The sequence below is a fragment of the Microtus ochrogaster genome, unplaced genomic scaffold, assembly GCF_000317375.1.
Source record: "Microtus ochrogaster isolate Prairie Vole_2 unplaced genomic scaffold, MicOch1.0 UNK5, whole genome shotgun sequence".
In the NCBI taxonomy this organism is placed as follows: domain Eukaryota; kingdom Metazoa; phylum Chordata; class Mammalia; order Rodentia; family Cricetidae; genus Microtus; species Microtus ochrogaster.
This window is the reverse complement of record NW_004949103.1, coordinates 17138852-17160781: the sequence shown is the minus strand read 5'-3', so window position 1 is coordinate 17160781 and position 21930 is coordinate 17138852. Positions and strand designations below refer to the sequence as shown.

General features: G+C 47.1%; 1 protein-coding gene across 2 annotated transcripts in view; it reads left to right on the top strand.

Annotated features, from left to right (window-relative positions):
• Positions 1–21930, top strand: part of Ccdc149 (coiled-coil domain containing 149) — a 92545-nt gene that overhangs the window by 56304 nt on the left and 14311 nt on the right. Inside the window, exons 5-11 of one of the 2 annotated variants that reach the window (XM_005366038.3) lie at positions 6058–6174; positions 6985–7157; positions 7838–7910; positions 9220–9304; positions 11896–12040; positions 18095–18171; positions 19667–19699. In XM_005366038.3, the coding sequence (XP_005366095.2) occupies positions 6058–6174; positions 6985–7157; positions 7838–7910; positions 9220–9304; positions 11896–12040; positions 18095–18171; positions 19667–19699 (703 nt within the window). The remainder of the gene's footprint in view (positions 1–6057; positions 6175–6984; positions 7158–7837; positions 7911–9219; positions 9305–11895; positions 12041–18094; positions 18172–19666; positions 19700–21930) is intronic. The other variant, XM_013353335.2, reaches the window with a different exon arrangement.

The following is a 21930-nucleotide window of genomic DNA, read 5'->3' as shown; positions in this document are numbered from 1 at the left end:
GCTAACTTGGAGCAGGCTCTGCAGAAGTATATGTGCTTTGTCTGAGCAGGGGTGGGACAGCACAGTGCCACAACAGAGGACAAGCCGTTGACAGCCAGGACCAACCTCACCTCAGTCATTCCTAGGACTTGGGACTTAAGCCAGTGACCTTGCCTCTCTTGGTCTGTGCCCTCACCTGACTGGATACAGTGGATTTTCCCCAAGTTGAGCATGTTTCAGCACCCTGGACAGCACCACTCCGTGGACAGGGGTCAAGTGATCCTGCCTCACACCAGGATCTTCTTTAGCATGATGGCGAGACAGTGACCTGAGAAACATTTGGAGATCCTTGCGGGGGAGCCTGACACTGGGCTATGGGAACTGAAGTTTTCAGGAGGTACCATGGAGCTGATGGCAGGTGCCACACGCAGATGTGGAAAGAGGCAGGCACTGGGAAGCAGGGGACCTGGGAAGAAATAGCTTTAGCTGAGATGAGATGTCTAGGGAAATCTCTAATCTGAGCCTTGACAAGGATGGCAGGGGTGACTGTGGGATGTTTTATCACTAGCTGTGCTAGGGGCAGAGGAAGTACAGTACCTGGGGGCTGGGATGGATACTAGGAGGTGGGCAGGATGGGTGAAACACAGACACAAGGTAGCTGGGAATGGCTTTGGGGCAGGTAAGGAGGGCCATGTGGGCCTCCCAGTCTTAGCAAGAGCTCTGAGCCCATCTGGTGCAGAAAAAAGCCACTGCGAGTGATTTGAGGACATTGCTTTCTCATCCCAAGTAGGGAGCCCATTAGCTGATACACACACTTAGTGTGTAGATGACAGTTTCTTGAGGCCCAGGAATGGTGCACGGACCTCACAATCTTGTTACTTTTTTTCTTTTTCTTTTTTTTTTTTTTTTTTTTTGGGACAGCATTTCTCTGTGTAGCTCTGGCTGTCCTGGAACTTACTCTGTAGACCAGGCTGGTCTTAACTCAGAGATCCACTTGCTTCTCCCTCCTGGGTACTGGAATTAAAGGCCCGTGCCACCGTGCCCTGCTGACAGACTCCTTTGTATAGATGCTAGTATATCTATAAGAGTATGCTTATCTTTGTTTTTGAAATTCACAAATCACATGTGGCTTGGCAATGTTAGGTGACTTTATCAGGGCACATAGGATTATCAGAAGAAGAATCTGAACACAGGTAACATGCAGAGAATAGTGGTTCCCACCTTGGCTGTCTCTCAGTGCCCACTGAACAAAATGGATTCCAGCAAATAAAAAAATATATAAGTTGTAGAATGTTGAAGACCATGACAGGAGGAAGCTGGGAAGAGGTCAAAGAAGGACTGAGCCCCTCTGACTCAAGGGCTAGGAAGGCCTCCCATAGGTTAGGTCTGGTGAGGCCTGGGCAGCTGGCAAAGAACCCGGAGCCTTCCTGCAACATTGTTTTGTTCCCTGTCCCTCAGCGACATCTGAGCTGCAGCTGGGCCTTGTGCACCAGCCAAGACTCATGTCCATAATTCATTCATAAACATTTATTTCTCTCTAAATCAGTGAATGATGGTGTCCCTTGGTGACAGAGCGGGTGTTCACAGAGCTCTCGTCCTCTTGGCACTGGGAGACTAGCTGTATTGTTGTGATGCCCTGTTTGAGGATAGCCCGCATGGGGATCAGTGCTTATTGTCACTTCCCCTGGAGGACAGCCACCCCCTCAGGCTCCCTTGTAAGCCTGGGTCTAGAGCTCAACTTCAGCCATTCGAAGACAGCAAATTTCCCTGGGTGGTTGTTAGGAGTTCTTGAACAGATGATGACAATGACGACGACGACAACGACAATGATGATGATGATGATGATGATGACGATGATGATGATGTGGTGATGGTGGTGAAGACAGCAACAATCATTACGACAATGACAGCAATGAAGGTGATGGTGATAACCATCCTGCAAGCAGCTGGTATTAGTCACACACTTTCTCTGCTCCTGGACAAAGCTGGTGTCATAGAGAAGACAGCCTTATCCTTCATGGCTGTTCTCAACATGGGGCAAGCTCAGATGACCTGGATGGTCCTTAAATCACACAAACAGTCCAGGACAAACAGTTGTATGTATGCTTCGAAGCTGTGGCATTATTGATGATTGCAAACATCACAACTCTGCATTATATAGCTGAGGAAATGCAGTTTGTGGGCATTGAATACATAAATGCAGTATCTCTTAGCAGAAGGGTGAGGGGAATCACTCAATTTTTAGAATTAGTTCTTTTCTTCTGCATCCCTCATTCCTTATCACCTATGTGACCCCTAATCCTGTGTTCCCTGACTATGGCTCCACTCACTCCAATTTCATGCTGTGCTCTCAGCAGGAAGATACAGAGGCCTGGAGAAGTTCAAGCTCATTCTTGGGGACTGAGCATAGGCAGCCCTAAGCAGGTGACCCTAGAGCCTATGAGCTGTCTTTGGAGAAGGCAGACTTGATATCCCTGGGCTCTATGTAGGCACAGCAATAGCCTCATCAGGCCCCTTCTGCTGACTGCATTTAAATTTCAGACCCAAATAACAACCCAACTTGAGCCTCCGTTTAAATGTGTTTCAACCAGTTCAACCCTGCAGTGTGGGAGCAATATTATCTGCACATTAGACACCAAATGATAGCTAACATGTTGGTTGACATTTAACCAGCATCCAGTGTGAAGATGACTCTGTTCTATGGAGTGGGGCCTCACTGGGCATGCGTAGCCACTAACTGGCATTAACAAACATAATTGCGTGACTCCAAATAAAATGTGCGGTGAGGCCAGTTGTGACTGGAAAGTGAGGTTTCTTTACATCTAGTTCATGCCGTCTGTCTATCAGGGAACATTTCAGGGAAAAGCTTGAGTCTTCAAGACACAGCCCGAGTCTCCTGCAGCCTCCTGCCAAAAGCCTGCGTGCTTGAGACCCTGCCTCTGGGGCTTGACAAACGCTGCTTCTCGGCTTTGCTTTGTGTCTTTGTAAATGTGCTTTTCAGAGTCCTGCTGTCCTGAGCCCAGGACCAGGGGACATGAAAGATGTTTCACATTCAAGCTTTTGCTCGAGTCAACCGCTTCTGCGGTCCACGTGTTCCATGAGGCAACTTCAATGCCCAGTGTGAGAGTCCTGGCTCACTGGTCCCAGGGGAGGTGGAGAGGCTCCTTCCAGCCTCTGTCATAGCTACTGTGCCAATGCTCATCACATCTGTGGTTTCTGTATCTTCCATTGAACATACACTTATTTAACAGAGATGCTTAATTTATCAGCAATGTACTAATGGGTTCACCCATTCTCTAACTCAGACTCAGAGAGTCTGCCTGGCCCATTAGTTCCAGCCTTTTATTGGCTAATTCTCACATCTTGAATAACCCATTTCTAATAATCTGTGTAGCACCATGAAGTGGTGGCTTACCAGTAAGATTCTAATCTGCGTCCATCTCAGAGAGGAGAGTTATGGCATCTGCCTGACTCTGCTTCTTTCTCCCAGCATTCTGTTCCATCTACTCTGCCTATCTAAGTTCTACCCTATCAAAAAGCCAAGGCAGTTTCTTTATTAAACAATGAAATTGACACATAGACAGAAGACCCACCTACATCAGGTATGTATTCAAGGGAAATGACATCACTGTATCAAAAAGATGCCTGCATGCCCATGTTCCTTAATATGCTACTCGGGCTAACCATAGTGTGGCATCAACCTAAGTGTTTATCAATGGACTGGATAAAGAAGATCTGGTACATGTATCCAGTGGGATACCACTCTGTCTTCATAATGGATGAAATCCAGAAGATATTATGTTAGCTAAATCAATCAATCAATCAATCAATCAATCAATCAATCACAGAAAGACAGTTGCCACAGGATCACTGTCATATCCAGAGTCTTGAAAAAGGTCTTCACAGAGACGTTGCACTAGGTAGTTTTTATTGTCAACTTGGCACAACCTTTAGACACCTGGAGAGAGAGACCCTCACCTGAAGCATTGCCTCAATCAGATTAGTCATTGGCCATGTCTGTGAGAGAGTGTCTTGACTGACATGAGAGGTCTCAGCCTACTGGGATGGGGGTGGGAGAGAGCAAGATTTCTACGCAGTTGGATCTGGGCTGCATAAGACAGCTAGCTCAGCATGGGCCAGGAGCAAGCCGGTCAGCTGCTCTGGTTTAGCTTTCTGCCGTTCCTGCTTGACTTTCTGCCTTCATTTCCCTCAATGATGGCCGGTGGCCTGGAAGTGTAAGCCGAAACCAACCGTTCCCTCCCCAAGTTGCTTTTGGTCAGAGTGTTTTATCACAGAAACAGAAAAGAAGTAGAAAAAAGAACCGTGTTAATCTGAGACTGAGATGGGCATGGGAGCATAGGTGTTAGTACCCCATAGAGTCACAGACTGCAGGGATTAAGCCCCACACTTTGTTGTGTAGTAGGTGACTATGGTTAATTAGCACATTGATTGTGTATTTCAGAGCAGTTAGCGTCCAAAGCTTTGCATGATAAATAATAGATGTGGAAGGTGAAGTGTGTATTAATTACCCTGCTATGACCATCATACAGTATATATATATCCATGGAGGCAACACACTGAGTCCCACAAATTTGTGAATTTTATAAAACCATCAAAATTATCAAAGAAAAAAAAATGTGGGCACTCAGCACCAAGCAGGTCATGGCCAGGCCGTCCATGGTATGAGACAGGGAGACAGGAGGTGGCCTTGTTGACCTCATCTGGGTTTGAACATCTGGCACTCACATTTTTCCCACTCTGTGAATGTTCAGCCATGACGCTGGAAGACCTTGAACATGGATTTGGGGGTGCAAATAAGTTGGCCTGGGTAGGAAAATCCACAAGTACACACGCAGTGAACTCCAAGTATGGACTTACCAGATTCCATTAGGCATGAAGTTTTGCATGTGAGTATCCTCCACCCCATGCCAGTCCATGGCTCACGGCGCCCAGTAGACACCGTGAGAGTCAATGCGGCAATGGAGGGTCACTGCATCCTGTCTGCCTTCCTGCAGTTCCCACTTCTCTCCATTGCTGTCATCATTTCAATTAGGTAATTCTGCCTTGGCTTGAATTAGCTTTCTCTCTCTCACCTGACCCAAATCCTTTGGAAATGCTGGAGTTTAACCACTTGTACTGGTCAGTGTTCTCCTAAGACTCAATCAAGCAGGAACAAGAAAAGAGCATGTTCACAGGGAGCCTCACTGGGCTGTCATACCCATATGATAGGGACAGCATATTCCAAGGGCTTCATGCTTATGTGAGCCCATCCACATCCACCTATAGAGAGAAGACGATGCATTAGGAATCTTTTTAGGATAAGTACATGGTGATGGGCAGGCATGGATGCGCTGAGACTATGGGTTCATCCTGGGACCTCTCCCATAATTCCTGCTGTGACTTTACCTGGGGGGTGGGAGCTGGGCTGCAGTATGCAGGATGTCTACATGGCCAAACACACACACTCGAGTACTTTAGGTATTTGGTCACTTTCTGTATTCTCTCACACATTAGTTCTTAGCACACACACTTGGTCACGGTGCATACAAGACTTGTGTTCTCTAGTGCACTCTACTTATCTTTTCCTCAAGAAGCAAGTCCAGTCCACATCTGGGTCATTCACAGACCACATTGGCGTGAGCTTGCTGGACACTGAATAGCATTTTTCAAGTTCTTGAGAGCCTCGCCTAGTGTTTCAATGTGAGGCATGCCATCTCAGCAGACCCTAACCAGTCCTAGGGGTTATTACGGGTCTTGGCTAAGTCTAAATGAGGTTCAAGATTTTCTTCTTCATTGTGGCAGTGCCCAATAGCACATCTGCCTTCCAGGATCAAGCCTGGGTGCCCTGGCCTTACACTGAATGTGTGCACAGATGTATCAACAAGCACAAATTATAGCAGAAGTTTTCTCTTTCTTAAAACTTAATCATATTGGCAAGTCCTTTCTTCCAGTAGTTCTTGCAAGAATTTTGTTCTTCCAGAAATTTCTGTATAGGTCCTTGAGGTTTGGGGGGATGTGCTCATTCATATTCTTTCTCTCTTCCTTTGCCTTTTTTTTTTCTAATCATGGAAAATGCAGCTGTTGAGGATGACAATTGCTAAACAAAGGCTCGGAGATGAAGAAATTGGCATGAGGCATTTCGCAGCCCATGAGCGGGAGGATTTGGTTGAGCAGCTGGAACGAGCTAAGGAACAGGTGACTGTTGAGCTCTGGTTTGGGTGGGGATGCCTGCATGTGGTTTCACAACAGGAAGCAGGGCACACATGCTCCCATGGCTCCTCACAACAGGAAGCAGGACACACATGCTCCCATGGCTCCTCACAACAGGAAGCAGGACACACATGCTCCCGTGGCCCCTCACAACAGGAAGTAAGGCACACATCCAAATCCAAGAGAAGGCCAGGGATGCCGAGAGGTCTTGACTTTCTCGGTTCTACCTAGGTTCATACTGAGTGTCTGACCCCTAGCCAGGTGTATCCAGCATTGATTTTCTATTGTTCTGAGCACATCAAGAAACTTGCCGTCCTCCACCCACTTCGACAGTGGGGAGGAAATGTGACAAACTGGCCTTTAACTTAGGAGTTTCCACTAAGATGCTGAGCAATGCTTTGTGGGCAGAATTTCAGAGGGTGCAGAGCCCTGTTTGGGAAGCACCCACAGGGGCAGAGTCTTCCTTTTCCTTTTTTTGCTAACTGGGCCCAGGACACCCGGACTGAGTGACTTGGAACTGCATTGCCTTTGTAAGACTCTAGGATCAGCCCGTCCTTTCCTCGTCTGTGAATGGGGGCAGTGTGCAGAGATGAGAGATCAGGCTCAGCAATCCCACCCATGTTAAGTGTCTGGTTGGAAGGTAGCCCCCAGCTCCAAGTCCTACCCAGCATGCAATGCAATGTGGGTGACTCTAGCAGTACCCCTCAGCTCTCCAAGTCAGCTAGTCTAGTGGAAGCCGCACCCCTGACCCGGAAGCCCACGGCTGAGAACACTATGTCACTCCTTGGATTTCAGATTGAGTCCTTGGAACATGACCTGCAGGCATCAGTGGATGAACTCCAGGACGTTAAGGAAGAGCGGGCTTCCTACCAGGACAAAGTGGACCGGCTGAACCAGGAGCTCAACCATATCCTGGGTGGTCATGAGAACCGAATCATTGATGTGGATGCTCTGTGCATGGAGAACAGGTGAGTGCTGAGCATCCAAGGGAGGCAGTCTGGTGGGCGGGGTGGTCCTGAAGCCCTGCCTGCAGTTGAGACAGCCGCATTTGGAATAAAAAGTAAGTTACAGCCCACAGATATTGGCAATGGCGTGTGCTGGTTATAAAAGAAGGGGAGTGGGAGACTCCCACTTGTCTAGCCCCCCACCCCCGCTTCCTACACCTTCTCTGATTGGGCCACAAGGGTGAAGAGCTAGGAAGAGTTGTTTGTGATTGCTGTCAAGGAGAGGGGAAAGAATAAGAAAATAAATTGAGAAATTCCCTTAGCTGTGTCTTTGCCCCCAGGCACATTTCCGTGTGTAGATGTGTCTGACTCGTGTTATGGCTGGCGTCTTCTCTTCCTGGTTTGCTCCCTGGTGCAATCATCTTAATGAGAATTATGTGAAAAAGAATGTTGTCGTCCCCGAGGGGATCTCCGAGAGGGCTGTTTTAAAATGGGGTGTCTGTGATTTGGGCATGTCTGACCTTGATCGCATCCCTTTAATAAAAGGTCACATTTTCCCGCCCCTGCCCTCCAGGATGAGAAGGAAGTCGTTACACGCAAATGACATCTGGGCTCCCTGTTTTGCTCTTATCATTCGGTGGGCTTCATTTCTCCCCCATGCCTATCCTTGTTAGGTGTGGGTTGTTGTTGTTTTTTTTTTCCAGATATCTCCAGGAGAGATTGAAACAACTCCATGAAGAGGTCAGCCTTCTGAAGTCCAACATCGCCAAGTACAAGGTACCACAATCAAGACCAAGTCTGTGATTCTCCACTCAGCATCCGTGTGTCATCCTATTTCGAGTCTCTTTTATGTTTCAAAGACATTTCGTCGCTTTTCTATCCTCCCAAATGGAGCTCAGTAAGACCCCTCGTTGGGGTAGCTAGTATAACCAGTCACAAAACAGCAAACTCCCAACACCATCCCCCCCCCCCCCGGTATCTGCTTCTACGTCTATAGTCTGGACAGGGCATCCTGAGACCTCCAAAACCTGTGTGCCTCCACCTGGGAGTCTCAGCCCTGTGAACTCAGGGGTCCTCTCCACTTCCTCTATGAAATGTACAGTTGTCAGATGCTATTTGTGTCATAATTATCCCCCAAGAAAAGGGTCTCCGTGGAAGAAACAAAGATGTAACATCACAACCCAAACGCTAATATTTGAGGCACACTGCAAGGGTAGGATGTTTCAATTCACCTCACTGCCATTTAGTCCAATTCCAGCTTCACTGGCTTGATAATATCTATTTCTGCTGTGTTAGTTGTAAGTGTTATAATTGGAAAGCTCTCCTGGGTCTCTCTGCTTTGAAAATAAATTGATGGCTCTTCCTACGGGTGGAGTTTTACAGCCAGCTGCATGCTAGGGAGAGCTGGCTCAGTGTCATGGTTGTTGACATTGGCTTTAGTTCCCAGAGATCACCATGGCTTTCCATTTGGCGGGAGTCACAGTTTCATTTATATCGATCTATCTATAAACATGAAGCAAGGAAGTATGTGCTTTTTGGCATATAAATTTCCAACCATGTGTATTTTTTCATATATCATGTATCTTGTTCATATTCCAAACATGGCTGACTACTATATATCAGTGTGAAGGCAAGAGTCCATTCTGAGACCATAACAGCGTGTGTACTTAATCCTATGTCCAAGACAGACATCACAAATTGGCAATGATCTTTTCCCAAGCCAAGCATCATTGGTACCACCATTAGTACATGAAAGCAAATGTCATCTTCATCTCAGGTCTATTCTAAAATGAATACAATAACAAGTCTCTCCACATGTTAGCCTGCCTCAGATTCCATTTAAAGAATGTGGATTAAACCCCTCTGAATACAAGGCTACGGTTACCGCCTTTCTCCTTCGCTGTAACTTCAAAACTAAACAGACTCTCTAAAAAGAGTCTTTTAAAATCCCAAGGACGGAGAGGTCTATGTTTTAGGCTACATTTTGAGTCTGCCAGTATTCATGGGGTATATCTCCTTAACGAGGTATTTTTTTCATTGCTGCCTTTTCTGACAAAAGCTTTTGGTTTTTCCATTGCTGTTGCAGAATGCTCTGGAGAGACGGAAAAACTCCAAGGGTCAAGGCAAGTCCAACAGTAGTGCTCTGACCGGGGTCCTGTCTGCAAAGCAAGGTAGGAGTTAATATCCAGGTTGGACCAATTTCTGAGCAAAGAACTAAAGTACATGTCCCACCCAAACCTCAGGGTTTGTGGGACAGAAAACGAGCACCCGACTGCACCTTGCAGCAGGATTGCCTGAGTCTTTCTAACCCAGGTTACGCCCACCCAGGTTTCTGGTTTTCCCAGTCTTAGGGGTGAGACCTGAGAATCTTCATCTTCCGGATTCCCAGGCCATGCTTTTGTAGTGGGAGAGCCCACTTTGAGAACCATCACCTTGGAGCTTTTCCAATGACTGGATCCTCTTGAGAATCTTTTTCCTTCCCATTACCACCCGAGAGCCCCTAGGTGCCCAGCCCCCTTTAAGCATATTTCTCCTGGCCTCTGCAGGCAGAATGGAAAAGCCCCCTACTGCATAGATCACAGCACCATGGATCATGGGAACGCATGCCGTTTTCAAAGAAGCTTTTATTGATTGCAGCTTTGTTCTTCCTTCCTGTCGATTCCAATGAAAAATAATGATCTCCGGGAGCAGTCCAGGGGAATAAATAGCAGAGAGCTTGAGTCTGGTACTTCGTTTTCTGCAGTCAGTTCTCGACTTAAGCCTAGGTTGCACAGATCGGCTTCCTCAGCTGCCAACAGTGCCGACCGGCAGCTACCATGGCCCAGTCTTAATGGGAACTGGCTTTCAAAAGCATGGCTTATGCAGTGGGCTTCACAATCAAGGTACTTCCCCAGGCAACTTCTTTTCCCCACTCACCTAGAAATGAACACCCTAGAAGTGTTTTTGAATGGGAAGCTATCACACCCTAGAAGGGAAAGCCCATCTATGTGGTTCAGCAGGGAAAGTGTCTGCTGTGTAAGCAAGAGGACCCGAGTTCAGATCCCCAGCACCCATGTCAAACACTGGCTGTGGCGCTGCACACTATAATCCTAGCACTGGTGAGGAAGGGGCGAGAGGACCATTGGAGCTTTCTCACCAGTTCTGGTAGCCTAATTGGTGAGCTCCAGGTTCAGTGAGAGACCTTGTCTCAAAAAAAAAAAATTAATAAGATTGTATCAGGCAAAGTGCCTTTTATTTCCCTTTTATTTCAGCTCTCTGGGAGCAGATATCTCCAGGAGTTTGAGGCCATCCTGGTCTACATATCAAGTTCTAGGCTAGCTAGGGATGCACAGTGAGACCTTGATTCAAAAATAAAAAGGAAGAGAGATTAAAGAAAGCCCTGATGTCAATCTACAGCCTCCACACATGTACACGCTTATGAACACATATGCACAGAGAGAGAGACTGAGATAGAGAGAGAGAACCCAATGCATGGTTGGCCGTGGATACCATACCTAGCAACCAGTTTAGAGGAAGGATCCGTGTCCTGACTCTTATGTCACAAGTGCCAGTCATAGTCAAACACCACAGGCAGAGTTAGTTATCCACTGACTCAAGTCTTCTAGAAAAACCTATGAAAGGAGCCTATGACATGGTCTATGGGATTAGTAATCTAAGTGTATGAGCATGGCAGCCCATTATGAAAAACCTAAATGATCCCCTAGTAAGAACTAGTAAGAAATAAATTAGACATATAGGAGCTTTTTGCCATAAGAAATTTCTTCAAACCGGGCATGGTGGTGCACACCTTTAATCCCAGTACTTGGGAGATAGAGGCAGGCAGATCTCTGTGAGTTCAAGGCCAGTTGGTCATACATTCTATATTTTAACTGGAAATGGCATTAATACCTCGTAATAGCTAAATGAACTTTTATAAACCTAGATGAACTATTAAAGTGGGGGTTCACCTTTATATTTTGGGGGATACTAATGGGATGGAATGCTGTTAAATGAAAAAGTGTATTTTCCCCATTTCAGAAGAATATTGAATGGATCCGTATACATGCATACAGTCCCAGGAAATGGTGCTCCAGAGAGCACTGTGCCTTTTCATAGTCAGGAGGGCACCAGGGTGGCTGTCACTTGTGTTTTTTCCCCGTTGATTTACCCCTTTAAAGTGGCGTATTACTTTTGCCCTAACCAGAGAGCCTGAAGGGCGGGGAAGCTAGGTCATTTCCAGGGCAGTACAACCTTTAGTAAGTGTTTTTTAACCCATCTGAGACTTGCTTTATTGTTAACAAAATGGAAATAAATAATGCTTGCTAGGTTTGGGGTCTTTTTTTTTTTTTTGTCTCAGTTCCTAGTCTCAGTGAGTTAGCATAAAAATGCCTTCACAGGCTGGCAAGTGAAAATGTTGTTAGTCTCTGAATAAGCTGCAAATGGCTGGAGGTGAGTGTGGCTCAGCGGGCATGCCCGCTTGCGCTTGCTTGTTTGCTTGCTTGCTTGCTTGCTTGCTTGCCTAGCAGGAGAGCCCTCGGCTCCACCCCAGTTTGACAAAAAGAAGAGAATTTAAAGGTGGGGGGAGGTCCAATTTCTTTGAGACTTTTTCACTTAGCTCTGAGTTTCATGTTGTGTTCCTTGTGGTAGTTGAGATAGGCTCTCAGGACAACACAGTATCATGTCAAAGCTTGGGGTGCCCCATTCCCAGGAAGAATGGACATGGGTCTGCAGCCCCACGTGTCGGAATCCCTGACTGAGCTGTCAACCTTTGTGTCTTCCCTAGTCCAGGATCTGCTCTCTGAAGATCACGGGTGCAGCCTCCCAGCTACTCCACAGTCCATCGCTGACCTGAAGTCTCTGGCCACGGCCCTGCTGGAGACGATCCATGAGAAAAACATGGTCATTCAACACCAGAGGCAAACCAACAGGTGTGCAGTAGGTCCTTAGACTGGGGGACGGGAGAGTGGGAAAGGGGCTGCCAGAAGTAAACCAGGAGCACTCTGGGAAGAAGGTAACATCCCTGAAATCTAGCGGGGAAAGAACCCATGGAACCACAACTGTCTTTTACTTTGCATTGGCATCCGGGTTATCCACCAGAGTCAACGAAGCAGGAATCTTGATTTCTTAGTGAGCTGTACTCTGTTAACACCAGTTTCATGGTAGCTCCCACAGGACAATGCCAGTTCTCTCGCTTCTTCCTTAGCCCTCCTTTTGAGGCGGGAGCTGCCTCAGTGCCCCTTCAACTCCAGGACTTGAATCTGAGGGTCTCTGATGACCAGGAAAGCAACTGTCAACTTCGACGGGCTGCTGTCCCTGTGAGGGAACTTCCTGCCAAAGGAAGAGTCAATTAAGATGGAACATCCTGTTTGATTTTTAAATGAGTGTTGATTATGTTGTACCAAACTGAGCAAGTTAAGGCACCTCAAAATAGCGGTCAGGAGTAGCAGCGCACAGTTGAAAACGTCCTGAGAACACTGAGTGAAAAGTGAATTAAAGCCAACAATGTCACCTACACCAGTCGGTTTTCTGTTCCTAAAGCTGAGTACCCGAGACTAGGTAGTTTATGAATATTTTTTTTAAAATGAGAAGTTCACTTCTCACGCCCCAGGAGGCTGAGTTCCAGAGCATGCCACTGTGTCTGGTGGTGGCCTTCGTGCCACATCTGAACATGACCCGGGCACCACATGGTCAGATATGGTAGGCATGCTTGCCTGGATTGCTTTCTCATAAACCCGCTGATGCTATGGCGGGGCCCTCACTCTTCTCTCCTCATCCCATCCTAACCCTCCTAAGGGCGATTAGCATTGCCCTGCGAGCTTGGAAATTTAGTTTCTAACACTGGAACTCATTTGAATCACAGAGCCAGCTTTGTGGTGTGCAGTCAGCACCAAGAAGGATTTGGCATTTGGCCAGATACTGTTACCACCATCTTGAAATTCATGATACTTATTTTTTCACAGGGAGAGGGAGGGCACATTTTTATCTTGCACAGAACCCTGGAAGTTATAGGTGGTCCTGCTCCTGAGACTCACACTTAGAGCCACAAGGACACTGCAGGAGAACGGTGCAAGAACAGATGTTAGAGTTCAAGGGGAGGGACCAGAGCTGGGACCGCCAACGGCAGGGACGCTCGGGGAAGAGACCACGGGAAAATGATTGAAAGTGTTATAAAAACAAAAGAGAAAAGGGAAATGATGGAGTGTAGAGGAGCCCGTAGCAGAGATGAAGATGTATGTGGGAGAAAGCAAGAGCATCAAAGGGAGGCCGGCAATCTCCCTGGATGACAGGGTAATTTATTGACAGGAGACGTTTGCAACAGCCTTGCAAAATGAAACAGCCATGCTGAACCGCAGCTACTTCTCAGGAAGCAGGGACGGGACTCTGGTGGGGGAGGGCTGTCTTTGGGGATCCCCTGGAGCCAGCAGTCAGTCTGCTTCTCACTCCTGGCCAGCTCTGGGCTCTTTTGAACCCCCTGCAATGTATAGGCCCCAGATGCAAACCACTTTCTCGCTCCGCGGAGGCTGACATTTCCATTCATCGTGGGTTTTTTTTTCTTGTTATTTTGTTTTGTTTTGTTTTTAAGTACCACTTTGCACATGAGCCACGGTTAAATAACTGTGACCCTCTACGCATCTCGGCTGTCCAAATCCCCTCCTTGGGAGAAGTCACTATTTCTTGTGTTCCATGTGACCTTAGAATCATGCAAACAAAGGCGCAGTACGTGAAAACACACCTCAGTATTCTTATATGTATGGATATTTTTAAAAACAAAAAAAAAAAGCAGTGGTTCTTTATGAAAGAAAAGGGAGGGGCGCCCTTTGTGTCTGTTCTTTGGCTTGCTTTTCTCCTGTAACGGTAGATCGTGGAGGTAGCATCATATAGGCACACAAAGGAGTGTTACATATGCCTTTTTTTTTTTGGTACTTTGAAGGCCTTCAGTTTCATTACTTCCCAGAGGTGTATAAAGAAGTTAAGTGTACTCTAGATGAAGACTGAGAACAGAATGTGAATTTGGTCAGCTTGCTGGTACCCCTGTGATTTAGCCTTATAACTGAAAAAAAAAAAAAAGCTTTATTGAGGTGAGGTAGTATGTCAGAACTAAAGAGCCTCCCTTCTGGAAGTGCAAGCTCTGCCTACCGGCTTTCTTCTCTTTCACAATGGCCTCTATTAGGCAGAGGGTCCTGTGGAAACCACCTTGATAACTGCTCAGTACCGTGGGACTTTGCATTTGAATGATGCTCAATGGCGTGGCAGTTTGCTGGCTCTGTTTCTTGATGACGCCTGAGCCATTACCTGGTTCCCACTAAAGAAACAGGCTGACGCTGCAGCAGAGGAGATGGCTTTTACAGGCTAAAAATTCAGTGACATACCTTGGCTGCTTCCCTAGCCTGTGGCAAAGGAGCTGGGAAGTTTTTTAAATCTCATGTAACAGTGATGTCCTGGATCACAGCCGTGTTTCAGGGGGCTCCGGGTGGGGCACGCCAGGCAGTACAGAGAGCCACAGCTTCCCCTTCAGGCTGGGGCCTTTGTCTGGACCCTCACCTAGGAATTCTGCCAGACTGGCCAGCTCCTGGGTTCTCTTTGTTGATTTCTAACCTTATCCCCAGGAATGGCATCAGAAGCTGTGTGGCAAAGTCAGTATGGGGGCTTGAAATCTGGACGATTTTCTTAGACTAAGGGACGGGGGTGGGACACATGTACCAATATCTGTACTATATCTTAAAACAACCTGTAACTACCTTAAAAAAAAAACAACAAAAAACCTCTCATCCTACCCATACCAAAAACCTCTCCCAAGCCTAGGTGCGCCTCCATCTCCTGCCCTGGCTACATTTGTGTGCTACTGGCTGTCTTCTTTGCAGACCCATCTCCCTCCCATCTGCTAACCTGTCTTAGCTTCTCACTTGGAACTGGGGTTCCCTTCATGCTCCTGACACCAAGGTAGATGTCACATCTCCCGTGAACTTCTTGGAAGAAGTGGACCCTTCCCTTTAGCATTTCTCTCCTAGTGGCTTCCAGGCTCTGTCTTGTCCCTGTTCCTTTCCTTGTCACAGCCCTTTCTTGCCAGTCTCCAGTTCCTGCCTCACTCTGTTGGCAAGAGTAGATCTCCTCTTTGGCCCTGTGATCAGACGGTTATCTCTTCCATGAGTTTCCTTGTGCTCAAGCATCTTTAACACAACCTCAGCTCCTTCCCTCCCTCCTTGTGGCCCTGTTCCTTTGGATCCCCTCTATCCCCACTGGTTGTTGGTCATATCTTCATGTTCCTGGATGACTTCCAACCAAGTGGTCTTTCTGTCTCTACTGCTAATCCTTGTCTGTTCTCAACTTCATGTGAGGACCACTTCCTAAACTGCTTTCTGCTGCTTAGAAGACCTCAATAGTTCCCCAGAACTTGTGCTTAAAAGCCCGAGCTCTCTCAGCATGACCATAGGCTCCTTCTCCATCCGAGGTGCTACTGGCCTCTCCGGTTCTGCCTTCTCATAGCTCGTCAGTTTTGCTCTCGGCTTTTATTAGACTTGTGTGTTTTCCGGCTTAGTCTTTGTCTAGTCCCTCTGATTCCCAGCTGTGTGACCCCGAGTAAGTCATCGTCTTCTGTGAGCTTCAAGCTTCTCGTCTATAAATCAAGGACTGCCTAGTGCAATGTTGAAGATAAACAAAAACCAAAAATGAACAAACAAAAAATAACAGGGCAGTATGCTCATATTCTTCAAAGGCACAATACCTGGATTGGAACAAATGCTGGCTACGTATCACTTGTCCTTAGGTTCCCTAACACACTGTCCATGTGTGTCTGCTAACACATGGAACTGGGACAGGGTCCTCTCCTTTTGGTTCCCCACCCAGCCTGCAGCACAGAGGTGGATCCCAGGAGCTGGGTTCGCATTGGTCAGACTTCCCGAGCCACATTTGTTCTTACCCCTCCCTCCATCCTGAGAGCTGCCAGCACGGTGGCTCCCCCGGCCTCTTATACCAGCTCCCATAACCCCTGCCTAAGTCACTGGCTGAGTCTGGGCAGGAGATCCCGTCCAGTTGTGCAGCAAAGCATCTTGGGTTGTATTCTGCACATCACCCATGGCTATACCCACAGTTCCATGAGCACAGCTTTTTAAGGAATTGCAGTCAACTATTACTGATGGTTCTATTGCTGTTGTTGCCATAGCCACAGTTTCTCTCCTTGATCCTTTCTTGCCTCTAGCCTTGCACTCAGGTATCAGACCAGAGAACACAGCAACCACTGAGAAACTCTAGCAGGCTCTATGGGAGTAGGAGGTAGGGGGTACCGGCCACTTCACTCATTCCATTTCTCTGAGAAATGGCTGGGTTATCCGGAAACAGTATGAACAAATCCTGCACTCAACCTATAAACCCAGCCCGGGGCACCCCTCAGCATCACTGAGGAGTAAAGCCTTAGCCTTTGTCCTAAGAAGCAGCTGCAGGCATGTGATCTCATCTCATTAAGAAACAAGGGAGTACCGCTGTGATTGCACGTCAGACCCATCAACCGCGAGGAAGGGAGCTGGCATCAGAAGCTCCGTGCAAAATATTGAAAGGCAGATTAGGAACAGCGGTGTCGATGGAAGGGTCAAGGGTGTAAAAGCAAAACAGACCCCACAGGTGGTGCGAAACTGGAAGGAGTGGATGAGTGCTGTGAAGAGGGAGAGACTGGAAGGAAGGAAGGAGAGAGGGGCTGTAGAGGATGCAGGAAAGCAAGCAGAGCAGGGCCAGTTTCCCCTGCGAACTCTGAGAGAAGACGAAGAGCCTGCAGGTCGATTCAGGTAAAATCAGGATGAACTGTATGTATGTGCAGCCATATGCATATTCATGGCCCCGAATGTACGTGGGTGTGAGCAGCTATCTCTGGAACAGAAAGAGACGTAGGAGAATAATTCAGCTGCTCTAATTTTTCCCCACTGAAAGGAATCGAGAATTCGCTATTAAGGAGATTTTCATGTCATCTCAGCACAGCGGTGCCAAGAAAATCCCCCAAATGAAAATAAAGACTGGTTTCCAATTCCAGACCACTGGAAAGCAAGGTTTTACATGGCTGTCAGTCATGTCCCGGCTATGTTTAATGCCTGGAGCGAGTGACCCGATGTTTACCTATGCACGCGCACAAAGCCCGCCTTCCAAGCCCACAGTCTGACCTTTTCTAGTGCACATTTCAGAACTGAGCTGTCCCAGTGAATGGTCATTTGGAAAACAACCTCCTTATCTTAGTGATTCCCAAATCACTGTAAATTATTTTTAAATTCTTTTTAAGATTTGTTTACTTGTGTGTCTTGGAGGTGGGGTATACATGTGCCGTGTCTGCTGTAAGGAGGTCAGAGAAAAGCTAGCAAGAGTTGGTTCTCTCCTTCCACTGTGTGGGCCCTGGGGATCGAACTTGGATCGTCAAGCTTGCTGGCAGATGCCTTTGCCTGCAGAGTCATCACAGAGTCCCGCTGAAAGCTCTTTTGAAATTCTTATTATTCACCCTTTTCATAGATGGTTACAGATAGCTACAAAAGAAAAGGCCTGTGTTTAATTACACACATTTATTAGCCACCTACACTGTATCCGACATGGTTCTTGATACCTAGGGCATGGGCATCAGTGAGACCTTGTGTGGGTCTGAGAAAGCCGATCTTATAGCTCTATTGCCTCAGAAGAAGCATTTTCCAGTGTGCCCCTCTATCTTACTTGCTGGTTCCAAAATCAAACTCACGCTCACAGAATGAGGGTCTGCTGCAGCTAAGAGTGTTCAAAATGAGTTGTCACCTTTAGCAGTGAACAATTGCCATATGGAATCCAGGGGATTGCCTTGTGGAGCAGAACTCAGTCGAACAGTATACGTGTGTGTGTGTGTGTGTGTGTGTGTGTGTGTGTGTGTGTGTGTGCACATGTGTGCCTGCTTGCCCTACTGACCTCCCCAGTAGCTACACCTAGGCCTAAACACTGACGGTGGTGACTCAATCTCCTCATATTTTCCCTGCCTCACCCAGAATCCTAGGGAATCGAGTGGCAGAGCTGGAGAAGAAACTAAGAACTCTGGAGGTTTCCGGTTTGTGGAGTCTCCCAGGTAAGCGGAACCTCTGAACCGTGCTGGCTTTCTTCTGCATTAGGATTTTGTTCCCTTTGAAAAGAACAGTCTCGCACAATTTGCAAGAAGATTCTGCTTGTTCGAGGCCCTTTGGTTTGGAGACTTCTGAGAAACAAGCCACAAATGTTTCAAATTGAGAAGCCATCTGATGGCAGGTCCGTGGAAGGGACAAATTCAGAAATAAACAATAAAATTTCAAAATCTCATTCGTGGGGCGCTGGAGTTTAGGGTAGCCTAACTCCTCCAACTATCGTGTGTGTGTGTGTGTGTGTGTGTGTGTGTGTGTGCGCGCAAGCACACATACACACTAACCCCTGTGACAGCCCCGTGAGTTGTTTCATTTCTTATCAATAGTCATCAAGATTTGTTCCATGTAACCTTCCCTCCTAAAAGAAATGGGAGGCTACACAAAGATTTGTTCAGTGTAATCACCAGTCCTAAAAAACGAATCTCAGATCTTACCGAGATTTGTGCAATTTAATCATCAGCCCTAAAATGGAACGTAAAACCACACAAAGATTTGTTCGGTTTAATCACCAGTACTAAAAATGAAGTGCCAACCATTTCTCCAACCCAGATGTACTTCATGGCCACCTTCCCCTGCCTCTCCCCCTCCCGACCGTTTTATGTAGCTTGAAAACAAAAATTTCCCGAGGAGATTTTTCTCCCCGCGTTTGTCCAACGTGTGAGAAGCCGTGGTGATTCTCTCTAATGAGCTATACTTATCCCGTTTATCCCGGTAAAATAGCCCTCTCAGGAGACCCCGTCAGTTCTCCGCCTTGTCTTTACGCTGTTTGGAAACTTATATTTATCACTTTCTGCCGCCTCCTGGTTCCCTGGAAGGAACATTGTCCGGGTATTTTTAGTGCCTTACCCTTTCAGCGCGGAGCGGTCTCTTCCCTCGGCTCCCGTGGGCTGCATCCCTGTACGGATGAGAAATGAAAATTGCCACAGGAGAGGAGGTGGACAGCATCACGTTTTCCTTGGTGGAAATCTGAATAGCTGCCTTCGGTTGCCCGCAAGTGTGCTTCATAAATTGGAATTTTTTGCAGAGATTCCTTGAACTGGATGTCAAAAGACCTCACAGAGCTAATTAGTGGCAAGTGCCGTCCTGGGGGTTTGAGTGGTCCTTTTCCACCTCCCGCTTCTGGTGATGTTCAAACCTCATCTTCTGGGAAGGCCTTTCTTTCACTGCATTGAATTTCAACACAGACAGAAAATTCGTCATTTACTTGTGCGGTCAAATTGCTGTTTTTGTGCATGTACCGAAGCTTTGGGTTTTTCCCTCCCCTCTCAGAATGAGTTAGTGAATTTCTCACTGCTTCAGTTGGGTGATTTATGTAAAAAGATGGAAGCTGAATGGGTGGATGGATGCTGGGAATTCCCCGTGGCTGGTGTTTGTTTGCTCAGGTGGGACTGCAAATGGCTGTTCTACAATAATCACTGTTTTTTTTCCTTCTTTGTGCTGCCAAAGGCCTGAGCTACAATGTTTCAGTTGGATTTGGGAGTATGTTCATTTTGAAATATTTGGGGTTTCTTGTGGCTGAATCGGGGACACAGTCTACCATCCATGTATGTGAAGAGCAGAAATTTGCTGTCCACCTTTCTGAGAACTTTCTAGATAGAATAACTTACCGAAATAGAGAACCCAATTCATGCAAAGTAAGCACTTGTGTACAGATTTGTGTACACACAACTGGAAGGACCAACCTCACTGGGTTTTATGCTGTAGGCATCGGGGTTCTAGTCTCTGGCCACCACACAGATACAAATGGGGGCACAGGACAGGGAGTGGCGCTTTTCCTTTTGGGTATAGTTTTGTCATTGCAACAGCCTTGCTTTGGGACATAAGGGAAGGGTGCTTGGATGGAGCCTTGTCTTGGGGTGGGTGCGGTCCTGGAGAGAAAGAGCAGGGGGTGGGGTGACTCCCTGTGTGTATCACAGCCCTTCTACCCCTGCTTCTGTGTGTCTCCATTTAACCTACTGCCAGCCGAGCAAGAAGCAGTGTGTTCTCTCCCCGTCACACCTCCTCTGCCTCCTCCACTTCTTTCTCATCCTCTCCCCAAGCAGCAGCTGAATCCCAGTGAAGGTGCTGAGTCCCATTGATTTCAGGGAATTGTCTTGTTTACCAGCATCTGGAAGGGAATGAGCAAAGTCTTCTCCACTTATATCAGTTCATCCTTGGGCTGATACCGTTTTGAGCTTCAGCTTTGAGTACAGCACCGATCATGCCAGGCAACCTGCCCCGCCCTTACGAACCTGTAGTCTGCCTAAGGAAGTAAGTTGAATGTCCATCAAGCAGTGGCGGGGAGATCAAAGGGCTTAGTGCTGAATGAGTGGCCGAGAGAGAAGCACTAGGGAGATGATGGGTTGACTCTGATGCCCTCTGTGAAGAACAGTCAAGAGCAAGAAGATTCAGGATGACAAATACTTGGTGTGTGTTATGTACCCCATTCTCACACCAGTGACAGACATGACAAATCTATCACAGCGTTTTTCCTTGCTGATGTGGCAGCCATCTTCTGTATTGGCCAACTTCCAGTCAGAGCTGACATATGGAAGAACACTTTTCCCTTTCCTGAGTGAGTCTGATACACTCGTTTTAGACCAGGAAACAGGGAGAGGTTAGATAACACACAGGTCATAGAAGATGGCATTAGCTTTGCTTGTTTCGAGTTTCACCAGCCATCTTTTATGAGTTCTGGATGGCCACAGTTCTGAGCCAAGATACACAGGCAAATGACATTAAGTGGATACTGGTTTCTGGACTAGAGAGAAGGAATCCAGAAACCTCTTCTGAAACTCTAGTGGGCTGTGGAAAAGAATTCATGAGGCAGAAGACTTTGTGGGTCTTCTCTTTTCCCCTCTTCCCTCTCCTGACCAATACTATCTAGTTTTATTTTGTTTTATTTTAGGAGATAGTCTCGTGGAGCCAAGTTTGGCCTTGAACTTGCTGAGGTAGCTGTGGATAACCCTGAACTCCAGATCCCCTTTCCTCGACCTTCCAAATGTTAGCATCGCAGGCATTCACTGTCACACTATCTCCATTAATGCTGTGGATTGAATCCAGGGGCAAATGCATGCTAGACAAGCTTGCTACCAATAAGTTATATCCCCCAGCCCCATTGTAGGAATTTTGACGGTAGTTTGTAGACTTGGAGCCAATTTGTGATCTTGCTAAAGAGTAAACATATTTGACAAATGTCAGGCTATAGAGAGAGGTCATCTAGGTAGATGAAACTATTCCAAACTGTTTATCCTGTCCCTTGATAGCGATAAAGCTAGTGGGCTACTTCAAGGAAGCCAGATGGTAGGTGTTGCAGGCCATGGTCCCTAGCTGGGACTGATCCCTTTACTTCCGCCCGCTGATGTCCTTCCCTAGGTCTTCTCAGATCTATATAGGTTGCTCTGAGGAGTGCTGACCTGGATGTGCCCACATTCTACAGAGAAATGTCATGGGTTGGAAGCTGGCTGCACAAGCAAGAGGACCCGAGTTTGAGTCCCCAGACCCACATAAAGCCAGGCATTTTAGCACACATCTGTAATCCCAGTGCTCTGACAGTCACATGAGGTGGGGAAGCTCAGGAGCCAGACACCCTGGTGCACACAGCAAATGCCAAAATGAACCAGTCTCAAATGAGGTGTAAGGCAAGGACAACATCCAAGACTGTCTTCTGATTCCCATGTAAGAGCTATGAGACATAGGCCTCTCCCTCCCTCCCTCCCTCCCTCCCTCCC